Source organism: Peromyscus californicus, unplaced genomic scaffold (genome assembly GCF_007827085.1).
Source record: "Peromyscus californicus insignis strain IS unplaced genomic scaffold, ASM782708v3 Scaffold_12__1_contigs__length_115047231, whole genome shotgun sequence".
Taxonomy (NCBI): Eukaryota; Metazoa; Chordata; class Mammalia; order Rodentia; family Cricetidae; genus Peromyscus; species Peromyscus californicus.
The window spans coordinates 6539942-6566631 of NW_026294413.1; the positions used below are offsets into that span (position 1 = coordinate 6539942).

The following is a 26690-nucleotide window of genomic DNA, read 5'->3' on the forward strand; positions in this document are numbered from 1 at the left end:
AGCATCCACAATGGGCAGCTCACAACTGCCCATAACTCTAGCTTCCAGGGCTGTCCCTCCTAGGCACCCACACTCTCATGCACATACCCTCACTCATGGACATACACTCCAGCATCCAGGGCTCTCCCTCCTAGGTACTCACTCTCACATACACATACCCTCACTCATGGACACACACACACATGCACATAATCTTTTTCCGAAGTCTAACATGTTGCTGTGATTGTTAGAGATCAGCCTTGTGTGAGTTGGGGAAACTGAGGCAATTGAAAGTAACTAAGATTAGACCATCTCTGTGTGTCACTTTGTGGTACTTGGTGATAGCCTTCTCCATCGGGCGTCTGTGAAAATCCATCAATTTCCCATGCAAGTCTTTCAGATGATGTTTTTTTCACTTTGATGGGAAGAAACTTTTTTGTTTTGTTTTCAACGATCCTTCCTTACATTCGGAGTTCACTGTCTTCAGGCTGCTCTCAGCGTTCCCTGTCTCTTGTGGGCATATCCAGCTGTTCCCTCGTAGACTGCAATGGTTTGGGTTTTCACCAACAGATCACTTTTCCACATTCACAAACATGAATTGCCTCTGTCTTCATTTGTGGCAGTTTGTATGAGCAAATGTCCAGAGATGAACAAATCATGCATGTGTGTGCGGAGACACAGCTATGTACACAATCCAGCCCTCTGCAAGGTGTAAGCTAGTGCTGCCCATATAGTGGATAACATCTGCAGAGATTTCAAGAACTTAGATAAAGCCACCTTTCTTACAGTTATTCTCTATAAGTTTTTGAAGGGCCATTGCTGAGTGTATTTGAAAGTATTGAAATGACCTAACATGTAAGATTCCCAGCATGTAACCAGTATTTGGTTGAGTTTGGTTCCTTCCAGTTTAAATGGTGAAGTTTGTTTTTATTTTGTAATTTACTGAATTAATTTACAGGTGATAGAAAGCATGTCTATGCCCTTCATTGACTCCAGATTTTTAATAAGGGTGATGTCATCTCTTTGGACACTCTTCACCAGTTGAGCAAGCCTACTGGAGAAAAGGCTAGGTTTCTGCTCATGGATTTTAACATACACCCCTAAAAGCCAGTTTTTACAGTTCAGTTTTTTCCTAACCAGCGTTCACCTTCGTTACATTGATTCTTTGATCTTATTGTCAGTGTGCTTCATTTCTCTGTGCTCCGACTTTAATAAGAGGAATGATTCTTCACATGAATCTTTCCCAAGGGGCAATTGTGAGTATTAATTGGTTTGTAAAATGCCTTTTGAACTGCTCAGATGAAAGGCCCCATGTAAATAGCAAAAGCTATTTGTGGTGCTGCTGTTGTTGATCTCAGTATGCCTGTTTGGGTTACCATCTTTTAATACGTGGAGACCTGCATCTGCAAATTTGAAGGTATTTCCTCTCAGGCCACAATGTAACCAGATGGTTAGTAACCACAAGCGATTTAGTTTCTCTATCAAAGATGAATTCATTGTAAATGATAGGACGCTGGTTGAAATGATACTTCTTTATGTATAACACTTCTGGAATGAGCTGTTAATACCTCTACAGAATTATCCAAGCAGTTCTCAAAGTTCTGAACACCCAGACCTCAGAAGTGATGCATGGAATACCACCTTCTTGTCACATCCTGAGGAAGCTACTGGTTAATCCCTAACATTCATACGACTCTTCTGTGCCCAGGGGCACTTTTGCCAAGACTTGACATTTCAGGTTGCCACAGTTTGGAGGCCGCTATGGAAATCTAGAAAGGACACCCCAGGGATGCTATTCAGCATACAGGTCAGCGCCTGCCATGAAGAATTGCCCTGTCTCACGGGTCAGCAGAGCTGAGGCTGAGGAACTTTTAGGCAACACACAATAGAAAGTTTCATAATTCACCTTCGATAATGAACAAGCTCTCCTAGGTCGGTTACATATGGTTATTTTTTAATCCCTCCTCTGGATTTCTTTATAGGTTGGAATTGTGGGGAGAACAGGAGCTGGAAAAAGTTCCCTCATCTCAGCCCTTTTCAGATTGTCAGAACCTGAAGGAAAAATTTGGATTGATAAGATCTTGACAACAGAAATTGGACTGCATGATTTAAGGAAGAAAATGTCAATCATACCTCAGGTATGCCTGGTAGAGCGTCCACACACGTTCCTTTTACAAGGGTACTGAAGTTTAATTGCTTTTAATTTTATTGCTAGCTTTTTAATTGGATGAAAGGATTGATCCTTTAACCAATAGCCAATAGTGCTATAATTCAGCAGATAATTTCACCAGCTATTTCCATAGATACTGTGTGTGTGTGTGTGTGTGTGTGTGTGTGTGTGTGTGTGTGTGTGTATGTGTGTGTGTGCGCGGGCAGGGGGGCTGGTCAGAGACAGACAGACAGACAGACTATGGGAAGATTCAGTGCTATTTACCTAGATTCATTCTGGATTCAGCTTCCCAGGTATTACACTTTTATTCATTGATAATCACATACTATTTAGTGGTCAAGAGATCCTAAGTGTAACAAGGGACTTTGCTGTAGTCAGTGGGTCTCTATGGAAGGTCTTGTGTGGGGCAGAGACAGGCTGTGAGAGTCACAGGGCATATAAAAGCTGAGTAGACATTCAGAATCTGGACGTTTGGGAAGTGACTTTAACCAGGGAGGGAGCAGTCCTGGGGGAGACTAGGAAAGGTTTGCATCTCTACAGACTACTGCCAGGGCTGTGGTCACCGCTGAGAACAGTGCTGAAGGCTAAATTCCTCAGTGCAGCCTGAGTGCCTCACACAGGCCCAATACCTGGCAGCCACAGTGGTGGAGGTTTGAGTTGCCATTTCCTCCCCAGGCTGACCATGTGTTCTTTTTGGCTATTTCACAGCAGAAGACTTTTAGGCAGTGTCTAGAGACTGGATTACGTACACACTAGAAGCTTGTAGTTAGTTTAGTTTCTTGTTGACTTGCTTTTAGTTCCACCCATCATAATTCAGAAAGTCTTTATTGAGTAATTACTGTCTTCTAGGTAGACAGCCACAGGCAGCGCAGGCCTGACCCCACAGGCCTGCAGCTGTGGAGCCTGATGGCTTCATCCTGCACTCAGCTTTGACGCCTGTGTGGATTCAGCTCGGGCTTGCTGTTTGGGGTTTCTATTTTGGCATGTTCTCACACTACATAATCATCTGGCAATCAAGGGGAGCTGAGGAACCCCACACACATGCACACTCATTCCTGACGAGAGAGAGACAGAGAAGAGACCCCAGAGAAAGGGCAAGCAGCCCTGCTTTCTGAGCGTGTGCCAATCATGGGCCTTTAAGTGTTTATTATAAAGTACAGAGAACCTAACACCCTGTGAGAAGGAGAATGTGGGCTCTGAGCCTGTGGCCTCCATCAGCTGTCACTTCCTACCCTGACCTGTAAAATAATAGAATTGCCACCCCCCTGTGAAGAGGTTGTGGAAAAATTAGAACTCTGTGTTTTGCTGGTGGGAATGTAAAATGATACAGCTACTGTAGAACACAGTCTGGAGACTCCTCACAAGACTGTAATAGGACTACCTCATTATCCAGCAAGTGTGTGTGTGTGTGTGTGTGTGTGTGTGTGTGTGTGTGTGTGTGTGTATCATGCACACATATGGATCAAAAGCAGGGTATGGCAGAGACATTCATTCATTTGTGTTCATAGCAGTGGTTTTCACAGTAACCAGGAGGTGGAAGCCATCCAAGTGTCCGTCAGCAGATGAATAGCTAAAGACAAAATGGTTTATACAAACAGTGGGAAGCTACTCAGCATCAAGAAGGGAGGAAATTCAGATGCGTGCTACAACATGGGTAAACTCTAAAAGCGTGATGGTGTTTCAAGCCAGCCAGTCACAGAAGAGCAGCCAGTGAATGGTTCTGCTCGTGTGAGGAGTGGTCAAGTTCATGGAGAACAGAGTAGAGTGGTGTCCATCAGGCACTGGAGAAGGCAGGGATGGGAAGTGGTTTTGTTTAATGGATATAGGGATTAAGCTTTTAAGAAAAATAAAAGCTCTGTGGTTGGTGATGACCACTATAAGAGAGCATAAAAAATTAGTTCCATTGACCTGTGAGCTTTGACACAAGAGGGGAGGGGTCAGCGAGGCAGCCCCGTGAGTAGAGACTGGCCGCGAAGCCTGATGGTCTGAATTCAATTCCCATTGTACCTACATGGAGGAAGGAGAACACGGACTCCCAAAAACTGTTTTCTCACCTCCACAAATACACCCTGGCACATATGCATGTGCACCCTCATCTAAGTAAATGCAATAATAATAATAATAATAATAATAATAATAATAATAATAATAAACAACTAAATAATTAAGGGATAGATTTCATGTTGTGAGTATATTCTGACAGGTTCTTTTAAAAGATCAAAAGACAACCCTTTTAAGAAAAAAAAAATGGAAGAACTCTTCCATCCCATAAGGCTGTCTGAGCACTAGAAGCGTGGATGCAGTGGAACGAAGAGTTCCAATCCCAGGTGCCGTCTGTGGAGACTTATTTACTCGATCACAGGCGTGCCTGTAAAGTACTCTCATATCCTGGGATGAAAGGATCTAGAAACGTGCCCCGTGCCACTTTTAATGCTTCTTAATAAGAAATGGTGGTGTGCTTGTGTACATAAAAGAATTCTAAATAAAGAAGCAGCGTTAGGTGATTCTTGGCTCTGCCAGGAATGTTTGGAAGCACATCTGAGCAAAGACTGAATACACCTTGACATCACCAGGCTTTGGTTCTGTTCCATGAGTTCCCACCCTCCCTTTGTGCAAGTGCTCTGTGGATCTGCTCCCGAGAATGCATTCATAAAACAGTGCTAACCAAGCTTTGTGCCCTTGCAGACCACGGTCACCAAGCATGGTAGGCGCAGAACCTCCCTGTGCCTGTCTCCCAGGTGCGAGTTAGTTATTTAAGAAACAACTTAGAGAGACCGTGCAGCGTCTAAAGGGCCCAGGATAGACTGTTTCAGGGCGTGGGCTTAATGTCAACACGTCCCATATTTTCATCCTTCTCCAACCGCCTGGAGTGAGTGGCCTAGATGAAGTCACCTCACCTAGCTTCTGAGGCTTAGCTCCTGTCTTAAACCAGGTCTGGTAGTTGTCACCTCACAGATTGCTCGTGGAGGAGGATCGACTGCACAAGACAATGGAGGTGGCCCGACGCATGGTTCTTAAGAATGCCCAGTCAATAGTAACTATTAATTAAGGATTATAGTATTGGCCTTTAGGTATGTAACACATTCTAGAAAGACTTGGCTCATTAATTTCAATTTATGCTGTTGTAATTCCTGGTGATTTTCTTTAAAGCAAATTATTTATGTAAATTAAATTAGTTGGACAGGGAAAAAAAAAAACATCAAACTCCCAAACCTCACAGATATACTCAGAGACATACAAAAATGCATGCACACAGGGCCGGGGAGTTTATGGTAAAACCTGACAATCTAGTGTTTTTCTCACCAGAACAAAGCTTTTCCCAATGACTGGTCTGTGTCCATTAATACTGGACAGCCAACGGGAAGCCCCTCTGTACTGGTTCTCTGCCCCGCCCACATTCTGTACATTTTTCTAGCCCTCAGGACTCTGCTCAAGAGAGGACATCATTCCTCACATCTGTGGAGTCCTTCATGTTTACCATCTTCATAACCTCTCAACCCTCCCAAAAATTCTGTTGTCACCCTCATTTGTCAGAGCTAGAAGTTAAGGCACAGAAGCTGTGCAGCCAGGGTTCAAAAAGAATTTAGGGACATTCTCCATCTCCGAATGCTCTGGATCTCACTGGTTTAAACTGTGTTCTGTGGCCAGCAGGATGATCTCCATACTGTATCCTGATGCCTTGTGGGTCACCTGCTCAGAAACAGACGTCTCATAATGCATTGTTACTCCACTCTGCGCCGTGATATTTTCTATTCTATTTATTCTAGTCTGGTTCATATAAAAGACAAAATGATGATCACGAGCCACAACATTGATTTCATGAGCCACTGGTCACGCCTGCCCTTTGAAAATGCTGTGCTCGCTGCCTAGTAACACCCTGGGAAAGTGTTTGTCACAGCAGACTTAAAAGACAGGAAGGGCAAGGAAGGAAACTGAGGCTAGAGGAATGTTAGTCTTCATCATTGTCTTACATGGTAGAAGCATCAGAATTCAGCACCGGCAGGCGGCTCTACAGTCTTTCTCTCGATGAATGTTTATAACCAAATGATGTCTTGTCAGGTATTTTAGTCATTGTCTTTCTATCCCCCCTACCTAAAAAGGGCTTCCAAAACTATAGCCAAAGAAAAGACATAGAGCCAGAAATAAACTCAAGCCAGCAGGCATCTTCTCCCGGGATCTCGGCACAGCCAGGCAACACTGAGAGACCTGTTTGGGAAGGTGGTTTTGCCAGAAAAATTGAAGCGACACTCAGCACCAAAAGAAAATCGTTGTCGTAGAAACCAGGATTCTCTGGGTGTCATGGGCTAACGGCGTGCCAAGGTACTCAACCAGTCCTTGCACGTACAGGGCCTCGGTGGGGACGTAGAGAGCCAGTCATCAGAGTGTCTTGTGACAAGCGTCCCACTTCCCTCAATGAGCAGGAGCCACAGTTGACTGTGTTTCAGGTGAAGCAAAAGAGGAAGTGAGTTGTGGGTCCAGATGGGCCAGGCCGGCCTCTTCTGGGGACAGCAGCCTCCTGCTCTCCCCTAAACTCCTCCCTTGGTTCATGGGTCCATCTCTCTTGAACTTCCCAGGGGCGTTTCAGAAATAGGGAGGGGTTAAGGACCAAGTGGGTTCCCAGGGGTAGTGACAGGTCTAGGCAGGACTCCTGCAGCCACTTTAAGGAACAAACACCTGGCCTTTGAGGAATCAGTGAACCAAGACAGAGCCAAGAAGGTAGCCTGAGAAGCTACCTGTGTAACTTCCTTGAGCAGAACAAATGGCTGATACCTGTACTTCCTTTGTACCACCGCCTCCCTGACCACTTTGCAGAAGAGAGCCAGAGCCCAGAGATGAGCCCGGCTTCTGGAAATAGCGTATCAGAAAGCATCTGCAAATGTGAATTGCAATTTTTTTCTGGATAGAATTTCTTTATACCTGAGGTCTATTTTTTTTTTTTTTTTTTTTTGCACTAAGGAAATGTTCTCAACCAGAGAGCAATTCGCAGCAAATTTTCCATTTACAGCAGCACCTAGGGGCTGATATGCACTAACAGCTATAATCTTTATCATGATCAAACAGGTTCTTTTTGTATGTTTAATAGATCCCTTTTGTTTGTACCAAAACAAAAAGCCAGGTGCTTTTTAAACAGCCCACTCTATTTTTTTTTTTATTCCCCTGAGCTTTTAATGAGTTTAAAAGGTTAACCAGAGCTGCTGTGTGTCTCTTTAAGGTCCCTTCCTGATTACGTGTGTGTGTGTGTGTGTGTGTGTGTGTGTGTGTGTGTGTGTGTGTGTGTGTAGAGAAAAGAGGGAAGGTATGCTGTTACTAGTAAATAAATACAGTTGGATCCCAGCCTATGCAGTTCGCTGAAGTCTTCATTAAAACCCATGGCACTGTTCCCTGGAGCTGGTGACCTTTTGTATTTAAAGATGACTTTACAGGACTTAAATTCTTCTTCCTTTGTGGGCGAACAATGTTCTTTTCTTCTGAAAATGCATGATGATCGGTTCATTCAGAGGCTACAGGATTAAAAGAAGAAGAAAAGAGAACCAACTGGAGATTGAGTGACTTCAGGTGACTCCTCCTTTGAGACTAGGAAAGATGCTTTCTGTATAAGAAGGGAGCTTGGAAGACACATCAGAACAGCAGTTTAGCTCCTTCTGGGTACATATTTTAGGAGAGGGATATCTCCTAGTTTGTGCCCCAAAAAGATTAGGGTGAGTGTTGAACTTCATGTTGTTCATTTTTAAGTTTTTGTCCTGGTCCCTAGTTGGCTTAAGTGTCTGAAGTCTAAAGGGTTGAGTTTCTCCTTCACATAATGGAGGCCTGGCTTGCAGTCAGTACAGTCAAAAGGCCTCGTTCGTCTCTGGTTTTCAGGACTGAAGACTATCAGCTTACTCCCCCAGATGCTTTCGTTTAGACTGGCCGCCGCTTCGGGGTGACTGAAGAATGTGTGCTGTGTTAGTAACAGCCGAACGTTTACTACTGAATGTGGCGCAAAGGATTCAAACTTTTAACGATGATGATAAACAAATTGATCCTAGTCTTCTGGTTCTATTGCTGTATTGAACACATGCGTTTCTTTTCCTAATTTTACCATGCTAGCTAACTGTGAAGGTTAAAACAAAACTCGTGTTAAAACCTGTACCACCAGAGAAAATACACTGAGGCTAATAAATTAGGCCGTCTTTTCGTCCCATTGATCCCCCATGAAATCTTCTGCCTGCAAACATTTTTACAGCACTTATTTATAAGACTAGTTTGGAACTTCATTGCATTGAGGTGGGTACTTTAAATAATAATATCTATCGGAAATGATAATTAACTTGACCCTTATCTTCTCTCTCAGTATGTGTCTGCTGTTAGCACTTTTATTGCCTTTTGAAGATAATATTAGGGCTTTTTATTTGGAAAGTGGATAAAGGAAGTGAACACCAAGCATGATACACACTGGCCCAGTAAAACAATCATTGTGAACAAATTGCCTGCTAGTTTTAAAGAAAATATAGCTTCCACCAGTTAATATTTTATTAAATCATTCTCCTTGTGCAACAAGTCTTGATGAAATTTTACTTATGAAATACATATCCAGCATGTCGTAACAAAGCAAATTGCTCTTTATTTACTTAATTATTTTCTTCTAATATTGCTGAATAAACATGAGTGATTGCCCAATATTCTCTTTAAATTGACAGTATAGATTTCATAGAGACCCTTATTTTAGTGAACAGTGGTCTAGGGATAGTTGGTCAAGCCTCCCAAGGATCTTCTGCTGAGGCTGGCATTTAGAACACAAGATAAAGCAGGTGTTTATGTTCTTCAGCTTGATGACTCACTGTCCTGTAAGGGGTCTCACATCCTCCTCAGATATATCCATAGGAAAGAGTTTCCTCGGGGAGAAGGTATGGAAAGACAGGTGGGAGAGTCTGATCATGAAATGTGCACTGGGCCAGAACTGTGCGTTTCCATGGCTATTCTCTAGAGCCATGAAACCACCCTTCTGCCTGTGCTAATTATGACCGTTTCATCATGAACAAGGTTGTCAGTGCCGTGCTTGAGTGCTCAGGATGGGACATCGTGAGTGAGTCTAGTAGTCTGCCCCAGTGTCTAGACCTGACATATTGGATGGGCTTTTGCTGTCCGAGAGGAATCTGAAGGGGAACATCAGCTATCTAGGACAAGGACAATGACCTGTCTTTAGTATAGACAAAGAGGACATCTCTCACATCTCACATGGGCTCGAAGCTGATTCCTGACCATGTTTACATCAGACCCCTGTGGCAACTCATTCTTAGTGCCACTCAGTTGGGGTCCCTGAGTGCCATATCAGCCATGGGGTTGAGCCTTTGTGGGGAGGTCAGAAGAGCATCAAAGAGAGGAAGGATAGCTGGTGTGGGTAATTAGGAAGGATGGTAGACAGCAGCATGTCTTCTGTGAACCTCATGTAAGCAGGGGAAGAAAGAAAGTCTCCTGTTCTCCTGGAATCTCTGAGTTAATCATGACTCATGTGGGGGTGGGGTGGGGGGTTCTGGGTTTGGGTCTGTGCGTGGGGGGGTATGGGGGTCTGCGTGTGTGTGTGTGTGTGTGTGCTTTAAATCTGAATTCAGTAGAATGGCATTTATTCCCGATAAGAAATTCCCACCATATGTAGATAGCTATTTAGTCTTTCTTAAACCCTGTAATTTTAAGTATAACCTTAGATAAGCTTTTTGTGTTCCTTCAGTTCAATTTAGTAGCCCTTTCCAAATTTCTTATGGCAGCTCAATCAACTTTGCACAAATAAAATCCAACGCTAGTGTCATTTAGTTTGGAGGTTTTGCTGACAAGAACATATTTGGGAGTGATACTCCACTGTCCTTCTACACTTCTGTATCCATATTTTTCTGTCACATGTATAAAATTAAGAGGCAAATGACAGTATCAGTCTTTGGAGAAAAGTCCTCCTCCTTAGTCTTAAGTGTTAAAGCCCCTGCCTCGGGACTAGGTGACATCCCACACATGTAGCCCAGGAGCAGTTTTCCAGGACCATGGATGAGCCGTGGCTTCTCAAGTTCCATATCTATGCCCCCTCTTGAGTCTTCCCTTTCACTGAAAACAGCCGGTTGGGCTCTTCTCCTCTGCTCATGTCTAGGTTGTTAGATTGTTAGAATCTTCTAGAAGAAAATCTGCACAGCCTTCCAAAGCCCACATATAAGATGCTCCCTTAACAATCTAGAAGGCAGCATGTGATTCAAGGGCAGCTTCCTTGTGAGCTCCTCCTGAAACAGAAGAATGGAAGACATGTTACCGTACTTGCTTCACAATGGGTTTCAGGTGACCTTGCCCTTGTAGTTAATAATGAGGTTCCATGAGACGGGCATCCCTGATGCACAGACAAGGTAATGTGCGGACTGGCTGATGCAACATCCGAGGCCATTTCCATGAATAGAGGTGCCACTGGCCCCATTAGTTGATATCCTCTTTGAACAAAGAATAGAACGTGTCCTAGCCAGGTAGTCAGAGAGATTCCAATCCCAGAAGACTCTTCATCAAAGGAGAAAATACTGAACAATTTTTACCTGAAGCACAAACTTCGCCTAATCATGCTATTTCTTGTTTTCCAGAATCCTTTCAGGATTGGCAAGTAACTTGTATAGTTGGGTTGATGTCATGTTACTCAAATAGATATATCTGTGTTTATCACCAGGGAAGTGATTTTAACAACAAAAACTCCCCTTTCCCTCATCTCCTTCTTAAGATGGCACACTGCCATGGTTTCTTTTGCTAGTGTTCAGTGCTCTAGGAAGATATTTTAGATTCATCACATTTTGTATGATGATAAATTATAATAGACATGACATCATGTAAACAAGTGTGTGAAACTTTAGAGTTAATGATTGTAGTGTATTTGTTGCATTTGTTTGCCTTTCTAGTCTATTCTGAAAGTCAGAGACAGTGATGCCATTCACTCTTGTGCTCTTAGGAACCTGTTCTGTTCACTGGAACAATGAGGAAAAACCTGGACCCCTTCAATGAGCACACTGATGAGGAGCTGTGGAACGCCTTAGAAGAGGTAACTTCTGGAATGCAACTTTCTTTCATCATTAGCATCTGTGTCTGTGCATATGTTCAGAGCATTTCAGGGGATCTGGGGGAGGGAGTGTATTGCTTGAATTACCTTTATTTGACACCTTGGGGAGCATTGATGATGTGGACGGGTGTAAAATGTATGTGATGTGGTGATGATGATGGTGATCCAAAGTAATATACCTCATGTACCTTTTTAATTTTCCAAAACCTGCCTCAGTCAATACATTATCTCACTTGTCCTTTGCAGAACTCAAATTCTCCTCGTGACTAAATGTCCTGAGCCACTGTTGTGAGAATTCTCCCCTGGGGCAGACACATAAACAGTGTCTACCCACTCACCACCTCATAAGGTCCCAAGACCAAAACAAAGTTCAGTTCCACCAAAGATCCCCCTGGGGAACCAATGGGTTTATTAGGTTTACTTACAGCACATGGGTGAGGGTATTATAGGCAGAAGTATGGGTGGCCCTGAAGCAGCCGCTCTGGAACATCTGACTCTAATGTAGATGATGGGTTCCCTCTGACTTTATAGAGTGAGCCCCTCCTTCCATTAACTGTCTCCAGTCTATATACTCTAACTCCTCCCCGAGACCCCCAAGGCCATGTGCAGTCAGGGCAGGATTGCATACAGGTGAGCAGAAGGAGTGACTGGAAATTTATGTCCCATGGTCCCATGGCCCTTCCCATTCCCTCCTTCTATGGGGGAATGTCAACAGCCCGCAGGCTGTCATGACTGACACTTGTAAGGAGGCACAACTGAGATGGTGGAGACAGGCTCTTCAGCTCAGAAGGCAGCACTCTGCAACAGCCATATGTTCCTGCTCTGTTTTGGGGAAGCGTCTAGGAAAAATGAGGCCTTTGTTTTCATTATTAGCCGAAAGAAAAATGAGATCATGCTTACACAATGCTTTGGAGTCTCCTAAGAAAGTGTGTCTAAGGGCAGATGGCACGGACTATGAGAGTGATGCTCATTCACAAACCTGTCATTGTGACACCACAGTGAGCTCAGCTGACAGACTCCTGGAGCCTTGGCTAAGTTTCTATATTGATACCTTTAATCTTGGAGGATTTTCTTATTATTTGTGTAGTGCATCCCTGCAGACCACATCTTGGGGATTCCTTTCCCCACACAGGCAAAGATTTTGACCATTAAGGTGCTTCTGGTTTATATGTTTAGAGATAATTATTTTGCAAGTTCACTCTAGTTCTGCAAATTAATTGTAAGCTGCTTAATAATAGAAATCATATCTTAGACCATAATCCCTCCTAGGACCTAGTTCAGTCTTTTCCTTTTAAAAAGTAAGCATTTAATAAATATGGAGTGACTGGCTGATCTCTTTGTTTTGGAGAGGCATGGTTTATTTCTTAAAAACAGAAACTAAAAAACACAAACCCTCAGGGATCAGTTCCCCACTGTCCTTATCACGGTTGCTGTTGTGAGGTAGCACATTTGTCCCTGTCGCCCTTTCTGGTAAGCTCTGAAATCTGAAAGATGGGTTCTGACTGTGAGCACACCAGTTTGGAGGCCTGACAGCTTCCTGCCAGTAACTCTCGCTTCTGAAGGCGTGTCGGTGCCGAGTCTTTGCACACCCACCCTCCTTTCCAGCAGCTTCGGGGATTTTGTTCTCCTGACTTGGGCTGGCTTCTTCACCAGCTCCGACTTGGACGGTGGCTGGCCTCTGGTTTCACTAGTCTGTGAGGTTTTTCTGTAGGAACGTTCTAAGAGAGGAGCTATAGGGAGTGGACAGTTACGTCAAAGATCTCAGAGCATGGGGAGACGGACACAGCAGCAGCAAGACTGTGACACACCCTGAGAAAACCAGAATTGCTAGTAAATCATTTTTCTCTTCGCTTCAGAGATCCCCAGATAGTAAAATCACTTTAGAAATACGTTGTTCTGTGAACAGTGAAGAAATGTTAAGGGGAACCAATTGGCTGCCTCATAGTTATTTTCATCTGTTATAGACAAAATGACATTTTAGTAGGTTCTCACAGTTGAAAACCGAGGTGGCAGAGTGTTGGACAGTCCTGAGGGTTACCTTGCTCACACTCCACCTGAAGGAAATGGATATGAGAGAAGACCCAGACAGACCTGTGTTCAGGCGTCGTGGGGTGTCTGCACACTGCTTCTGGGTTGACCTCATGCTTTAGAGAAGTATGGCATCACCCTGTCATGGTTTTTCTCTAGCAATGCGTTGCCTTGGTGAGATTTTTAAAAACAGTTGGATATTTTCTAAAAATTAGAATCAGTATTGTATTTGTAATGTCATTCCAACTGCTTCCTCATCTGTGTGTGTGTGTTTTCCTCTGTGTACATGGTTATGGGAGAATGTCAATGCACTTGTGTGTACATTGTTGTGGAGGACAGAGGTTGGTATAAGGATGACTTCCTCAGTCACTAACGGCCCTATTTTTTGAGATGGTCTCTCACTGAATCTGGGGCTTACCAATTAGGCTGACTCACTGACCAGCAGGGCCCAGAGATCCTTCTATCTCCTTCCCCGGAGCTATGATTTCAGGCCAACACCAGCATGTCCCTCCCTTTTGTATGTGGGGTTGGGGGCCCGATGACAGGTCCTCATTCTTGCAGCAGGCCCTTGACTGACTAAGCCATCTCCCTAGTTATACATGTATTCTGAATCACGTGACCTAGGAGATCTGGTCACCAGCCTGCTCTCATTGCTTGTGTGGGCTCATCAAATAGCAAGTGAGTCTTTGGGGTTTTTTGTTTTGTTTTGTTTTTTTATCCCCCCCCTTTCTCTCCTTTTTAGTTACTTCATTTATTTTCTGAAAATTTCAACTTCTTCTAATTCGTTCAGATTTTTGTCTTCTGGATGGTGAGAAGGCCAAGAGTTCTTAGAAGATGAAGTGCTGTGAGGTTTTTCTGGCAGTAATTAGAGTGGTGTGAAGTATGGTCCTTCCGATAGGTCAGGAAATCCTGGTCTGGGATCCTGGGAATCTCGGGCCTTTCTGACAGTGGACGCCACTCCCCACTCGGAATCAGAAGCTGGATGTGGTGTGTTTATCTGGGGAGGTGCGTTGGAAGCGATTTGGCCGTGCTCCAATGCCATACAGGTTCCCTGGATCTCTGTATTGCATTCTCTCTGTTGTCTCTATGGCTTTTTCTTTACATTGTGGCATCTAAACCAGAGCAATTCTGCCTCCATGAAGGTGGGAGACCTAATGGCCTTGGCTGTTCTTTTTAAAGTAAACCAAAACTTGACTGAGAGGCTATGGGCTTAATGATAACCCGTGTAAGAAAAGGGAGAGAGGGAAGGAGAGCCAACCCAAACTCCTGATGCTTTTATAAATGATGTTAATACTAAGCCCATGGGGTTCACTTGAGGGTCCTTCAAAGAGCACTGCCATTTCTGTCTTTTTAACAACTTCAAGTGGAAAGAAAAGGTGACGTGTTTTTATAAGTCCTCCTATTTCTTACTAATACCAGAGGGGGGAAAAAACAAGGTTTGGCTTTCAGAAGAGACACTGTGCTGTGAATATTGTTCATTTTGTTTTTGTAACTTTCTAGATATGCTGAAAGTTGCCTCCAAATAGTGAGCTAATAGCAGAAGAAATACTGCTACTATTAGTACCTACTGGAGCATCCAGGAAGCAGTGGCAGCTTTATAAAAAGACAGAAGTGGTAACTAAAGATGGAACCTGTCAATTGATCACAGCAGTTAAAATAGACAATGAATCAGCCATGTGTTACTTCTGCTGTAAATCAACATGGACACCTGGAGCGAACCATGAAGAGTAGGGTGTGTCTGCAGTATGAGACTCACTTAGTTAGGTTCTTCATGGATGGTATGTGTTAGGATGCAGTGCATCTCCTTGCACAGGAGACCATGGCAAAGGCATCTGAGCACCAGTGAGCACCCATCAGGAAGTACGTCACTCAACACTTTGTCCACACAGGGCCCATCTCCCCTTGTCCATGGATTTCCTAGAATGGGCGCCATTTACGTGTGGCTCCATTCGAGGATGGCATTTCTGGCTTTCCTTTTTGATGTAAAGTCAGTGAGTCTGTCCGTTACTTTTCTGTGGCTGGGATTATAATACCCTGTTGAGAAGCATCTTGGGGAGGAGAGGGCTCCTTCTGTTTATGGTCCCAGAGGGATAGAACCTATCAGCAGGGGAGGATGGACAGGCAGCAGGCAGAGCAGGAAGCTGGCCGATCACATTTTCATCCACACACAGGAGGGAAGCAGAGAGACAGATGGGGGAAACAGAGAGCAAGTGGGGTGAGGCTAGAAGCCCTCGAAGCCCACCCTTGGTGACCTCCTCCACCAAGACCACGCCTCCTAAAGCTTCCATAACCTCCCTAAACAGCATCACTTGACCAAGTGTTCAGGTACAGGAGCCTATGAGGGACATTTCTCATTCAAATTACCACAGTAAGTTTCAAAGAAAGTGGAAATAGAGTCTAACACTCCTGTCCATCTGAAAAGGACCCTGACATGTCTTCCACGTAATGCACATAGTAGGGGAATATTTGTGATGATAACATCAGGGAATTTACAAGTGTTATCAATATTGTTGTTTTCCACTCTTTTTCCATACTTAAAATATAATCTGAGCTATTCTGTACCGTACTGAAATAAACAGTTTAGAATACTACAATTAGATCAATTTTCCTGAAATTATAATTTTTAAATGCTTTTTGTATTTTAAGTATGACTATGATGATATCCTGGTGCCAATTACTTTTTGTAAGCTATATGTTTCTTTTACAATGCCATTTAATATGACTGTGTTCAATATAAAGTATATATTCATATGAATTTATTTTCTAACTTGTAGAAACAGATATGGATGAGACATTCTTGTGGCTTCCATCATGTGTTCGAACGGTTATTTATTGAGAGCTTATTATGTAGACATTGCAGATTCTTAAGCTATTACAGTAATCATCAGGATAGACAAACACTCCCACTTGAAGCTGAAATTCTTGTAGAGAAGTTAGGACATCAGCAAACGATTATGCATACAAAATTAAGACTAATAAATGCAATAAAAAAGCAGAACATGAAGAGAGCTGGATGACGGCATTATTAGTAATAGGTAATGTCGATTGATCTCTTTGTAGCAAGCACTGCTCTAAATGCTTACATGTACTGACTCATTTTATATCCCTGCACACGGTGTTTGGAGATAGACATCTTGATTATGATAACATTGTGTTTCATTTGCAGGTGAGAAAGCTAAGACAGGGGAAAGTTAGGAATTTGTCATGGGCAGAGCCAGATGGCACTTAAAATCAGGCTTCAAAGGTTTACATTTTTCATTTTCCAAATTTAAAATCTGGGCTAGCAAGATAGCTCGGTTGACAAAGGGCTTGCCTTACAAGCATGAGGTCCTGAGTTAGAGCCCCAGAGCCCACTCATCCAGCTGTTGCTGTCTTAGTGAAGTATGCTGACCCTTTGTTCTGTAAAGTTTCTCCAGAACAAATATTCATAGTACTGAACCACAACCCAGAGATGTAGTCTCTGACGTCTTATTGTTCAAGTTTTTTCGAAGGTAGATTGCTAGAAGTCTGTGTCATAGATGGGGCAATAGTTGTTATGTTGTCTTCTCCTTTCCATGGTTTGTCCTTCACTGCAGAACATCAATGTGGTGGAAGTAAATGCATTTGATAGCTTTAGTGATCTGAGGCTGAACTCGGGAAGGAACACACGCCAGGGTTCCTGACATTGAAGACGTAGTTCCCCATTGTTTGAGTTTCTTAAAACCTTTCTGGTTAATTAAAATCTTCCAAAATGGTAGGGTACCTACAGTATTATTTCTTCAGAGGGCTGTGTTTCCTACAGTTACTCCTATGCAGAATGTTTCTTAAGGAACTTGACCATAGTGATCCCATTTTGCATTTTCTATAGTATATCTTGTATGTGGAAAGAGCTTTATTTCTGAGAGACTTCTGTGATTTCTGGAGAAAGTTTCTTGGTAGATGTCATGTTCCAGTAAGGAAGTTAGAGTGATAGGGTGGGTGACTCTGAAATACACCAATTTCGTTGAGGTGTGATTTTTAGAACAAGAAGTGGTTCCCTGTAGAAGTGTGGTTCAGTGACTTTGATAAATTTGTGGAGTTGTGGGTCATCACAGTGATCAGGGTTTTAGAATGTTCTGTTGACCCATTATAGTTAACCCTCCACAGCTGTGCAATCACTACTGTGTCCTGATTTTTGTCTCTGTAAACTCCTGCAGCTTTCTCTTAACTAACCAGAAGGGACATTCTCAGGCTTGTAGAGATGGCTCATCAGTTAAAAGCACTGGTTGCTGTTGCAGAGAACCCACATTCTTTTCCACAACAGGATGCTCAAGATCACGTGTAACTATAGCTCCAGGAATCTGAGGCCCTCTTTAGGGCCTCGTTCACGTGCACACAACTATACACAGGCACATAGACACACACACAGATACACAAGACACCTTGACACACACACACACACTTGCACAGACACACACAAACAGCTTAAAAATAAAATCCAGTTTTTGTAAAGGTGTGTTCTCTGTCTTGCTATGTTTTACCTAGGGAGTAGTTTTATATGCACAGCCAGTGCTAACTCATGACCCAGAACCAACAGACAGTGCTCATCAGTGGTGATTGTCATCATCATGAGGTTCTGGGAAGAAATACTTCAAAGCTCTAGAGTTGAAGCGATTTGTTTAATAGTTTATTTATGAAAGTACCATTCTTCTGTCTACATCTGTAGGTACAACTTAAAGAGGCCATTGAAGACCTCCCTGGTAAAATGGATACTGAATTAGCAGAATCTGGATCCAATTTTAGCGTTGGACAGAGACAGTTGGTGTGCCTTGCGAGGGCGATTCTAAAGAAAAATCGGATATTGATCATTGATGAAGCAACAGCAAATGTGGATCCAAGGTACCGAGCTAAAGTGGATGTGTGTCTAACCTGACTTCTCAGTATGGCCCCGGGAAGGACTGAATGACACTGGGGAATGTCTCTGGGTGTGTCGGCCCTTCAGATGTGTGGTGCACTGAGGTTTCATGCACGAGTTACTTACACACTTACAAAGCCTTCTCCTGCCTGTTCGTATCTCATTATGTCATATGTGTATATCTCAAATATGTCACAGTACAGAATCCAAACCCTTTTGATTCCAAGCATTTCAGAAAGGGATGCTCAGATTGTATTCTAGGTCTCCTGAGTAAATTAGATGCCTGAATTCCAGTCTGTTTCAAACAATTTGGAGAGAAAATCATTTGCATTGTTTCTAAGTTGACTTTAGATTTTAGTGTTTTAAGAGGGGATGGTGTATAGGTGTGGCTGTGCATGCCTGTAATCTTAGCATGTGGAAGCTTCTTGGAGGCTCTGGGTTTCAAAGTCACCTGAATGACATAGTGAGTTCAAAGCCAGCCTGAGCTGTCCAATAATAGTAATAATAATAATAATAATAATAATAATAATAATAAAAGTTTTTAAAACATTGTTAAGGGCCATGTGATTGTTCAAGTCTTTCCCCATCTTTGCTGAATTAAATGTGACCTCTGTGATTCCAGAACTGATGAGTTAATACAACAGAAAATCCGGGAGAAGTTTGCGCAGTGTACGGTGCTTACCATTGCTCACAGACTGAACACCATCATTGACAGCGACAAGATAATGGTGAGCCCCCCCCACCCCCGCCCAGTGGCAGCCATAGATGCTCTGTCCATTTATCCTTCCTTGAACAAGCTGATGGGTACCCCAATAAGTTAATTTTTCTCTGATTTCTAGTAGCACCTCAAGTATGTAAGTCAACATTCAGTGCCACTGGACAGTCCACCGTGTGAACTCCTTTATATACTTCTTTGCTGAGGCATGCCTGCAGGACCATTTCAAGATGACTTATGCCCCAATGAAAACGTCCCAAACCTCAGCAATGAGTTATGACATTGTTTCCTACTCCACAGTAGTAGGACAGTGTCATTTTGAGCATGTCACCTTGTTTTGGCTTCTCTTGATCAAACATGAATCTTTCTGGGGCTGGAGAAATGGCTCAGTACTTCTGAGCACTGTGCTGGTTAGTTTTTGTCGAATAGTACTCATGTAGAGTACTCTAATCTCAGTTCCTAGCGCCCATGTGTAAGAAATAGGAAGGCTGAGAGTGTGGGACAATCCCTTGTGTGATTATTTGGGGGCCCGTGCTAGCTAGCTTCCTATTGCTCTAATAAACACCATGACCAGAAGCAATGTAGGAATAAAAGGGCTTGTTTCATCTTACACACTTTGCAGTCCATCATCGGGGGAAACCAGGGCAGAAACCTGAGGCGGAAACTTGCAGGGGCGTCCTCTTTCCCTCTTTCCCTCTTGGCCACCAGGTCAAGAGGGCAAGAGGCGGCAACAGAAAGCTTTGTATGCGGCCCATGAACAGGAACAGAGGGAGGCCTCCGGGAGACAGACTTCGGTGAATCAGTTCAACTTTGTTCCAGAGTATAAGGAATATATAGGATTGGGGAGCCTGGAGACAAACCCTAATTTGCATTAAGTGGCACAGACCTGTCATAAAGCTTAGTATGTGGTGGTAGAGTCCTATAGCAGAGCTCTTAACACAAGTCTTCTCAGCAGGGATCTGTGCCAAGGGTCGAGCTAAAGATGAATCAGGCATCTGGTTTAGAGACAGCTTTTAGGTAAAAGTCAGTCCTCCAGGCCCAAGGACTTTCTACAGGTAAGGGCAGGTAGAGAGCAGGAAGCCTTGCAGGGGAGGGAGGGCATTTCCATATTGCCAGGCTTAGAGAATGCTGTCAGGCTATGGCAGACTGTGATCTCTAACCAGCCAGCAATGTATTCCAACAGAAACTGAAGCAGAGGCCATGGAGGAATGGTACTTACTGACTTGTACTCCCTGGCTTCCTCAGCCTGCTTTCTTACACAACCCAGGACCACCTGCTTGACCAGCAGAAATGTCATCCGGTCCATCTTGTCCATCACGATTTGACCCACAGGTGTGAACATCTAGTTCATGAGTATGCCCCTCGCCAGTCACCTCTGTTGTCATTGTCAACAGTGTTGAGTGTTTTGCTTGCTCGTGTCCCGGTAAACCTTCAGAGCCTGTTTTTTCTCTCACTATCTATGTCTAAACCTTAGCGTGGTTTGACCCAGCAGCAGGTTATAGTCTGGCCCTCCCCTCCTCTCCTAACCTCACCCCGCTGCGCTATCCCTCTCTCTGCTGCGGATGAAGCCGCAGTGGTGTTCTCTTTGTCCTTCAGTGTGTGTCTGCTGTCCTTCTGACAGTTGTGTGGTTTCCTCCTCCTGAATGTTGGCAGCTTAGACTGAGAGAGAGAAGGGAATGGGCTTGGGAGAAATTGCAAGTGGTATGACTAGACTATGACAGACTAAGTATGGCTTGAGAAGAGAGAGGAGTCTGTGCTGGTTTTCAGGGTGAGCCCTGAGGTGCATGGATGAGACCCAGGGAGAAGCAGACTTGGGAGAGGGGTCTCTTTTAGCATGTGACCTTGCACTTCCCTGTGGTACTGCCCCCCTACTCAGAACTCCAGTGTGGGGAAATCTTCAGTGTAGAGTTCACTGGCTATGCGCTCAAAAGCAGCATCAGTGGAGATCCACCAGGAGACGGAAGTGTGGTCACCTGAGCAGCTTTCTGTTGTAAGAGTGACACGGAATCCCAACTCACGGGACCTAAAAGACATACAGCCTCTACTCAGAAAGATGGGGTCTTGGATTCCGATGTATTCACCCAGGTTGAAACTTCTGTTGTGTTCTAGAACTTCTGACCATGCCCAGACTTTCAGTTCAGTAGAACACCAATGGATCTGCCAGCTTTCTCTTACTGTAACAAAATCCTGAAAATAATCAGCTTTTTAAGAGGAATGATTTGTTTTGGCTCCAGACTTGGAAGTTTTGGTCTGATTATCTGGTTCTGTGGTAAAGTAGTGCATCATAGGGGAAACATGTAGCAAAACAGAGCTCTCTACCCATGGCCAGGGTACAGAAGAACAAGGGATGAGCCAAGAACCCACAGTTCCCTTCAAGGTCACACCCACAGTGTCCTTAAAAAAAAAAATTCCCAGTAGGGCCCACCTCGTAAAGTTTCGACTGACTCCCAATTGGCACCACCCTGGTCAAAGTTTGAAGCAGTTTTTGCTCTAGAAATACCTGCTCCTTTTTTAGAAGACACACTTTCTGTTCTGTTATTCTAAAGCATTAAAGATGTACATGTGTGTCTTAATTACTGTTCTGTTGCTATGAATATATACTGTGACCAAGACAGTTTTAGAGGGTTAGTCCATGCTCATCGTGGTGGGAAGCAGACAGGCATGGTGCTAGAGGAGTAGCGGAGAGCTTTACATCCTGATCTGCAGGCAGGAGGAGCAGGGGAGAGCCTGGGCCTGGCTTAAGCCTTCGAAACCTCAAAGCCCACCCCCTACTTCCCAACCCCAGTAACACACCTCTTCCAACAAGGCCACACCTCCTATGCCTTCCCAAATAATTCCACTAACAAGGGACCCAGCATTCTAACATATGAGTCTATGGGGGCCATTCTCATTCAAACTATCACAACACGTCAATCAACTGCAAAGCCTGATGCATCAGAGGGCAGGGGCCAGACTAAGGGAGTGACCAGGGAAGTAATGTTCACGAAGGCCATAAGCAACAACATGTCACCATAAAGTTGTGTGATTACAAGTGCTTAACGTGTAGTAATTACATTTCATTGCTTCGGTGAATACTCCACAGAGGCGGATGGGTATGGTTGTGTTTACTGTAAGTAAATCAAACAAAAGGCTTGTTAGGAAACAACTGTGACCTAATTAATGACTTTGTTTATGTGTTGGCTCTCCAAAGGGATTTTTAACCAGTTTTGGTTCATTAAGCACCGTTAATGTGTTAGGCTTAGAATTCTATTTTATGAAGATGTTCTTTCAATTTTAACTTTATTAAACACGCTGTCGTCTTTGTGACAGCTAATTTAATCACACTCGTTTGCTCAGTTGCCCTGAAACAATGGAGCAAGCAGACACATTAGAAAGCCTCTTTCTCCTGATACTCAGCACTGTCTCCACATTCAGTGTGGTTTCTTCCCTCTCGTTTTTTTTAGGATTAACTGGGTATCTGACATCTGCTTTCCCTTCCGCCAACAGCGGCGTTCCTTTTCAGTCCCTGCATACCTCTGTCCTCACAGCTCTGCAGCTTCTCCTGGTAGCAAGAGTGAGAGGTGCTTGGAAGGGCCCGCAGCTCTTCCCACCGCCTGTGTTGGACACCGTCTGTGACACCGTCTGTGACACCGTCAGGGAATTCTTGGGGAATTAAATTACAGAGAGCCGCAGGCTCAGGGACTCGGGTTGTGGCCCCTTGTTGACAGGCCACACTGCGGTCTTATAATCTTTACCTTTCTTCTTAGTTGTTTTCCCAGATAAAATAAAGCTAGTAACACACCCAGCTGGAAAAGCAGACAACTCAAGACTGACTGGACTTTTACTCAGTTCTGTTTTTTTTTAACCTTTGTGGAACTTTTCTTTGATAAGCCTACTTGGTCAAAACTAGGGCATTGAAAAAGGAAAGAAAGAAAACAAAAAGACAAAAAAAAAACGTTCCTTCAAAAATATGCTTACAGTTTGAAGTCAGATGTTCAGGGTACAAATAGCTAACATGGAAGCTCACATCCCAGAAGAAGAAATATAAGAACAACGAACGGGAGGCGAGGTCTGAAGACCAAGGTTTACTTACTGCTTTTGCACGATAGAAAAGTCATCCTTTTATAAAGCAGTTTGTTTTACTGCCTTAGTCTTGTGCATGGGAGAGGCCTGTATTTTACAATTGCAATATCTTTTTCCTTTGTTTAATGTTGGGAGGAGTGGTGATGCCCTGTGGATAAAATGGATTAAATTATTTTGAAATGGGTCCATGTAGTTTTTACATCTGGGACGACTACCCGGACTCCGCAGAGATGTAGGTCTGATAACTCGTCTCCGGTGAGCTTAGGTAACTGGTTGACTCATCCAATAGAATGTGTCTTTCCTTAGCCTGATGTTCAGCAGTGAGCAATTTGAGGTCATTCCTGGAGAGATCTAGGGTTGAGGCACGACCGTCGCATAAGCATTAATGTGTGATTTGGTTTTCGGTTTACTTGGGTCCAGGAAGGGAGGGGGCCTAAGCAGAACATGTCAGGAGACGATTCTTAGAAAACATAGTAAGAGAAAAATGGAAATTTCACTTTTTTTTTCTATTTGAAGAGAAGATTTGGAGTGGCCTTATGTTTGTTTACTCTGAAAAATCTAGACCATTTGGTCACATTGTGAATATAATGGCTGGGTATATAAAGTATAAAAAGTTCTGTTCCTGGCGTCTCCGCCCCATGTGCGTCACAGCTTGACGCTACAGCACCTGCCTGCCGCGTGTTCCTTCTCCCTCCCGGTATTTCAGAGTCCGGGCCTGAGCCTTCGTTTCTTCCTTTCAAACGCTGTCTTGCCCACAGCTGTCCAGCTGCAGCACGTGGACCCCTGAGTCCTTCTCTCCCAGCCTCTGAGCCCTCCGTCTTCCCACGCTCCCCACCACGGGAGGGGCCCAGGTGTGCCCTGAGATTCGTCTCCTTGGGCTTCACTTTTCAGCCCCTGTGCATAGAGAACTGGGTACTCGTGGGTCGTGCCAGCCGTTGGCGACACAGTCGTGAACGAGAGAACTCCGGCAAGCCTGCCTTGGCGTGGGTGGCAGCGCATCTCGGGCAGGGTTCGTGGTGTGTGTCCAGATCTGTTGACCATTCCAGTCCACTCCTCCGCCCTCTTCTCCATGAGACTCTTCCTCAGAGCCTCGGGCTGCCAGCTCCGATTCTCTTGTTTTGATGGGTTTTTGTTTTTTGTTTTGTTTTTACCTTTTGTGATTGTTGCTTGGATATTTTTTTTTTTTTTTTTGCCTGTTTTTGAGACAAGGCTCTGTAAATATGGGGAGGAGACCTGTCTTTTCCTTTTCCACAGTAACTAGCTTAATGACATGGATGCGGTAAGTGTGTGATAAAAACGTGCTGAGTAAATACACAGATTTAAGGTCACCTGAATTGTCTTCCAGTATGTTTTGGCTGTACGTTACTCATTTCTTATTAATCCTGAACATTAATTTGGAATAAAACATGGTTGTCTTCAGTGAGGACTATATGCCAGGCACAGAGGATATGATCTGAAGCCCTCAATATGATAAAATTGCCGTGGGGAGTGGACAGGCGACATGTTTCTGCTGATAGGTGTACTTTGGGAGTCAGGTAAAGTTATATTATCCAAATGAAAAGTATCTTAGGAAATGTAGTTGTTTTACTTTCTCTTTGCTGTTTTTTCTTTACATCTGATAATAAATATTTTATGCTGGAAACTCAAGAGGGTGTGAGTCCCAGTGCCGCTTGACTCCAGCCAGGACCGAGTCATTTAACTTCTCCATACTTCAGTGTTCTTCTCAGGGTGAGAACACCATGAGGAGCCATCTGGTTCATCTCCAAGTCTCCATTCCTCAGATGGTGCTGTTGTGGGATGGATGGGTAAAGGGGAGATGCTAATGTATCTGTCTCATTTGTTTGAGGAGTTATGGTGATGGTGTTGGAAGCAGTGAGTAGTCAAGCCATGCCCGTTCTTACTTTACTTTTCAAGTATAAAGATGGAGACTAGGAACATAACTCGATTGTTGGCGTTCTTGCCTAGCATCCGCCAAGCTCTGGGTTTGAACCCTGGACCATGCAAACCAGCTGTGGTGGCTCACAGCTGTAATCCAGCCCAGGAGGGAGAAAGGCAGAAGGACATAGCAACTAGAAGTCCAGGAGCTGATGCCACCTTGGGCTACAGGAGACCCGTTTTCTATTTGTTTTTTATTCATTTGTTTACTAATTTTGTGTGTATGGGTGTTTTGCCTGCATGAATGTCTATGTACCACATGCTTTCCTGGTGCCTTCGGAGGCCAGAAGAGTCAATGGGTCCACTACAGCTGGAGTTATAGACAGTTGTGAGCTGCCATGTGGATGCTGGGAATTAAACTAGAGTCCAAAGCAGCTTGTGCTCTTAACTACCAAACCATCTCTCCAGGCCCAACTCTGTCTTTTAAAAACACAACAAAAATGTCCTGTGCAGAGATCGTTGTTTTGACGTTGGTCTTATTGACCACATTTTTGCTTCATGACGTATATCAGGGAATGCTATCTCTGACTCTTAGATCATTCTCCTGTTTGGAGTTATAATATCACGGTTCCTTTTTAAATACTGTGTGTGTGTGTGTGTGTGTGTGTGTGTGTGTGTGTGTGTGTGTGTGTGTGTGTATGTTACTAGAAACTGAACCCAGGCTGACCTACACTCTAGCCCTATGATAATGTATATCAAAACCTTATTTAAGAACTTTGTTGTAGTTTACATTTTCAAAGTGTTATCTTGCAAATGTTCATAATTTCTAGAGCTAGGGATGTGTCTCTCCATGGTAGAGAGTGTGCTTTGCATGAAAGAGGCCCTGAGCTCAATCTCTACCAGCAAAGTAAGTAATTCCCACAATTCGGTCCTAAACCTCCAATTACAAACTGTCTGACTGGGACTGAAGACATGGCTCAGTGGTTAGGAGATACACAGCCTTTGCAGAGGACCCAGGTTTGGTTTCCAGCACCAACATGGGATCTCTCACAACCACTGGTAACTCCAGTTCTCAAGAGATCCTACATCTCTGACCTCCATGGGTACATCCATGCCAGTACACACACATGGACGGACACATACACACACACACACACACACACACACACACACACAGGAACACATACATACACATAATTAAAAATAAGTATTTTAAATCATTAAACTTCTCCACACACTAAGGTAAACGTTATTAAGTTGTTAATACTAAAAAGACACCAAATATTTTTTATCAACGGTCTTTCTGTCACTTCTGTTAGAAACCCTCCTGCTTTCTCAGAGTGTTTTCTAGCTGGACCTTCATAAATTATGGTCAGTTTTGAGATCTGCTGGTCTGAGTGGCCTTCATGTGTTTCAGACACTGTGTGGTATGTGGAAAGACTCCCTGTCTTACATTTGAATGCGTTCAGTAGGAAGCTGGACAGGGACAAAAGAGCAGTCATTATAAATTACAGGCAGTTTTTACAGTCGGAGAACTCAGTGTCTACCTCTGGAGTGTGATTGTAAGTTTGCTTTTTCCTTTTGCAGAACAGAGAGTTCATCATTTTGTAAAGTAATTTGACTCATTTACTTAGTCTTTAGCAGAGGAGAGACCTGTATTTCACAAGTGTGATTTCCCCCCCCCCCATCGTTAACGTCAGGAGGAGTGGCCGTGCACTGTAATGTGATGCTTAAGCAAAATTACACATTCAGGGCATCTAAATTGGCACGCCAAATTATAGGACATTTTAATTATTATGTGGATGTGACAGATTCAATTATTCTTGAACTCTTTTGAGAAAGCTGCCCTTAGCATCAATTCACAGTAGTAAACAAAAGATTAATGGGAAAATGCCCTTTAGGAGAGTCAGTAAATGTTTCCGATTAAATACCATGG

The 26690-nt window shown here is 43.7% G+C and overlaps 1 protein-coding gene across 2 annotated transcripts in view; it reads left to right on the top strand.

Annotated features, from left to right (window-relative positions):
• The window catches only part of Abcc4 (ATP binding cassette subfamily C member 4), a 229251-nt gene that overhangs the window by 192031 nt on the left and 10530 nt on the right, over window positions 1–26690 (top strand). Inside the window, exons 26-30 of one of the 2 annotated variants that reach the window (XR_008216921.1) lie at window positions 1962–2117; window positions 11094–11183; window positions 17914–18086; window positions 18725–18830; window positions 20001–20149. Coding sequence is in view for 1 of the 2 variants with exons in the window: in XM_052732478.1 (XP_052588438.1) it covers window positions 1962–2117; window positions 11094–11183; window positions 17914–18086; window positions 18725–18830 (525 nt within the window). In the remaining variant the exon portion in view is untranslated. The remainder of the gene's footprint in view (window positions 1–1961; window positions 2118–11093; window positions 11184–17913; window positions 18087–18724; window positions 18831–20000; window positions 20150–26690) is intronic. The other variant, XM_052732478.1, reaches the window with a different exon arrangement.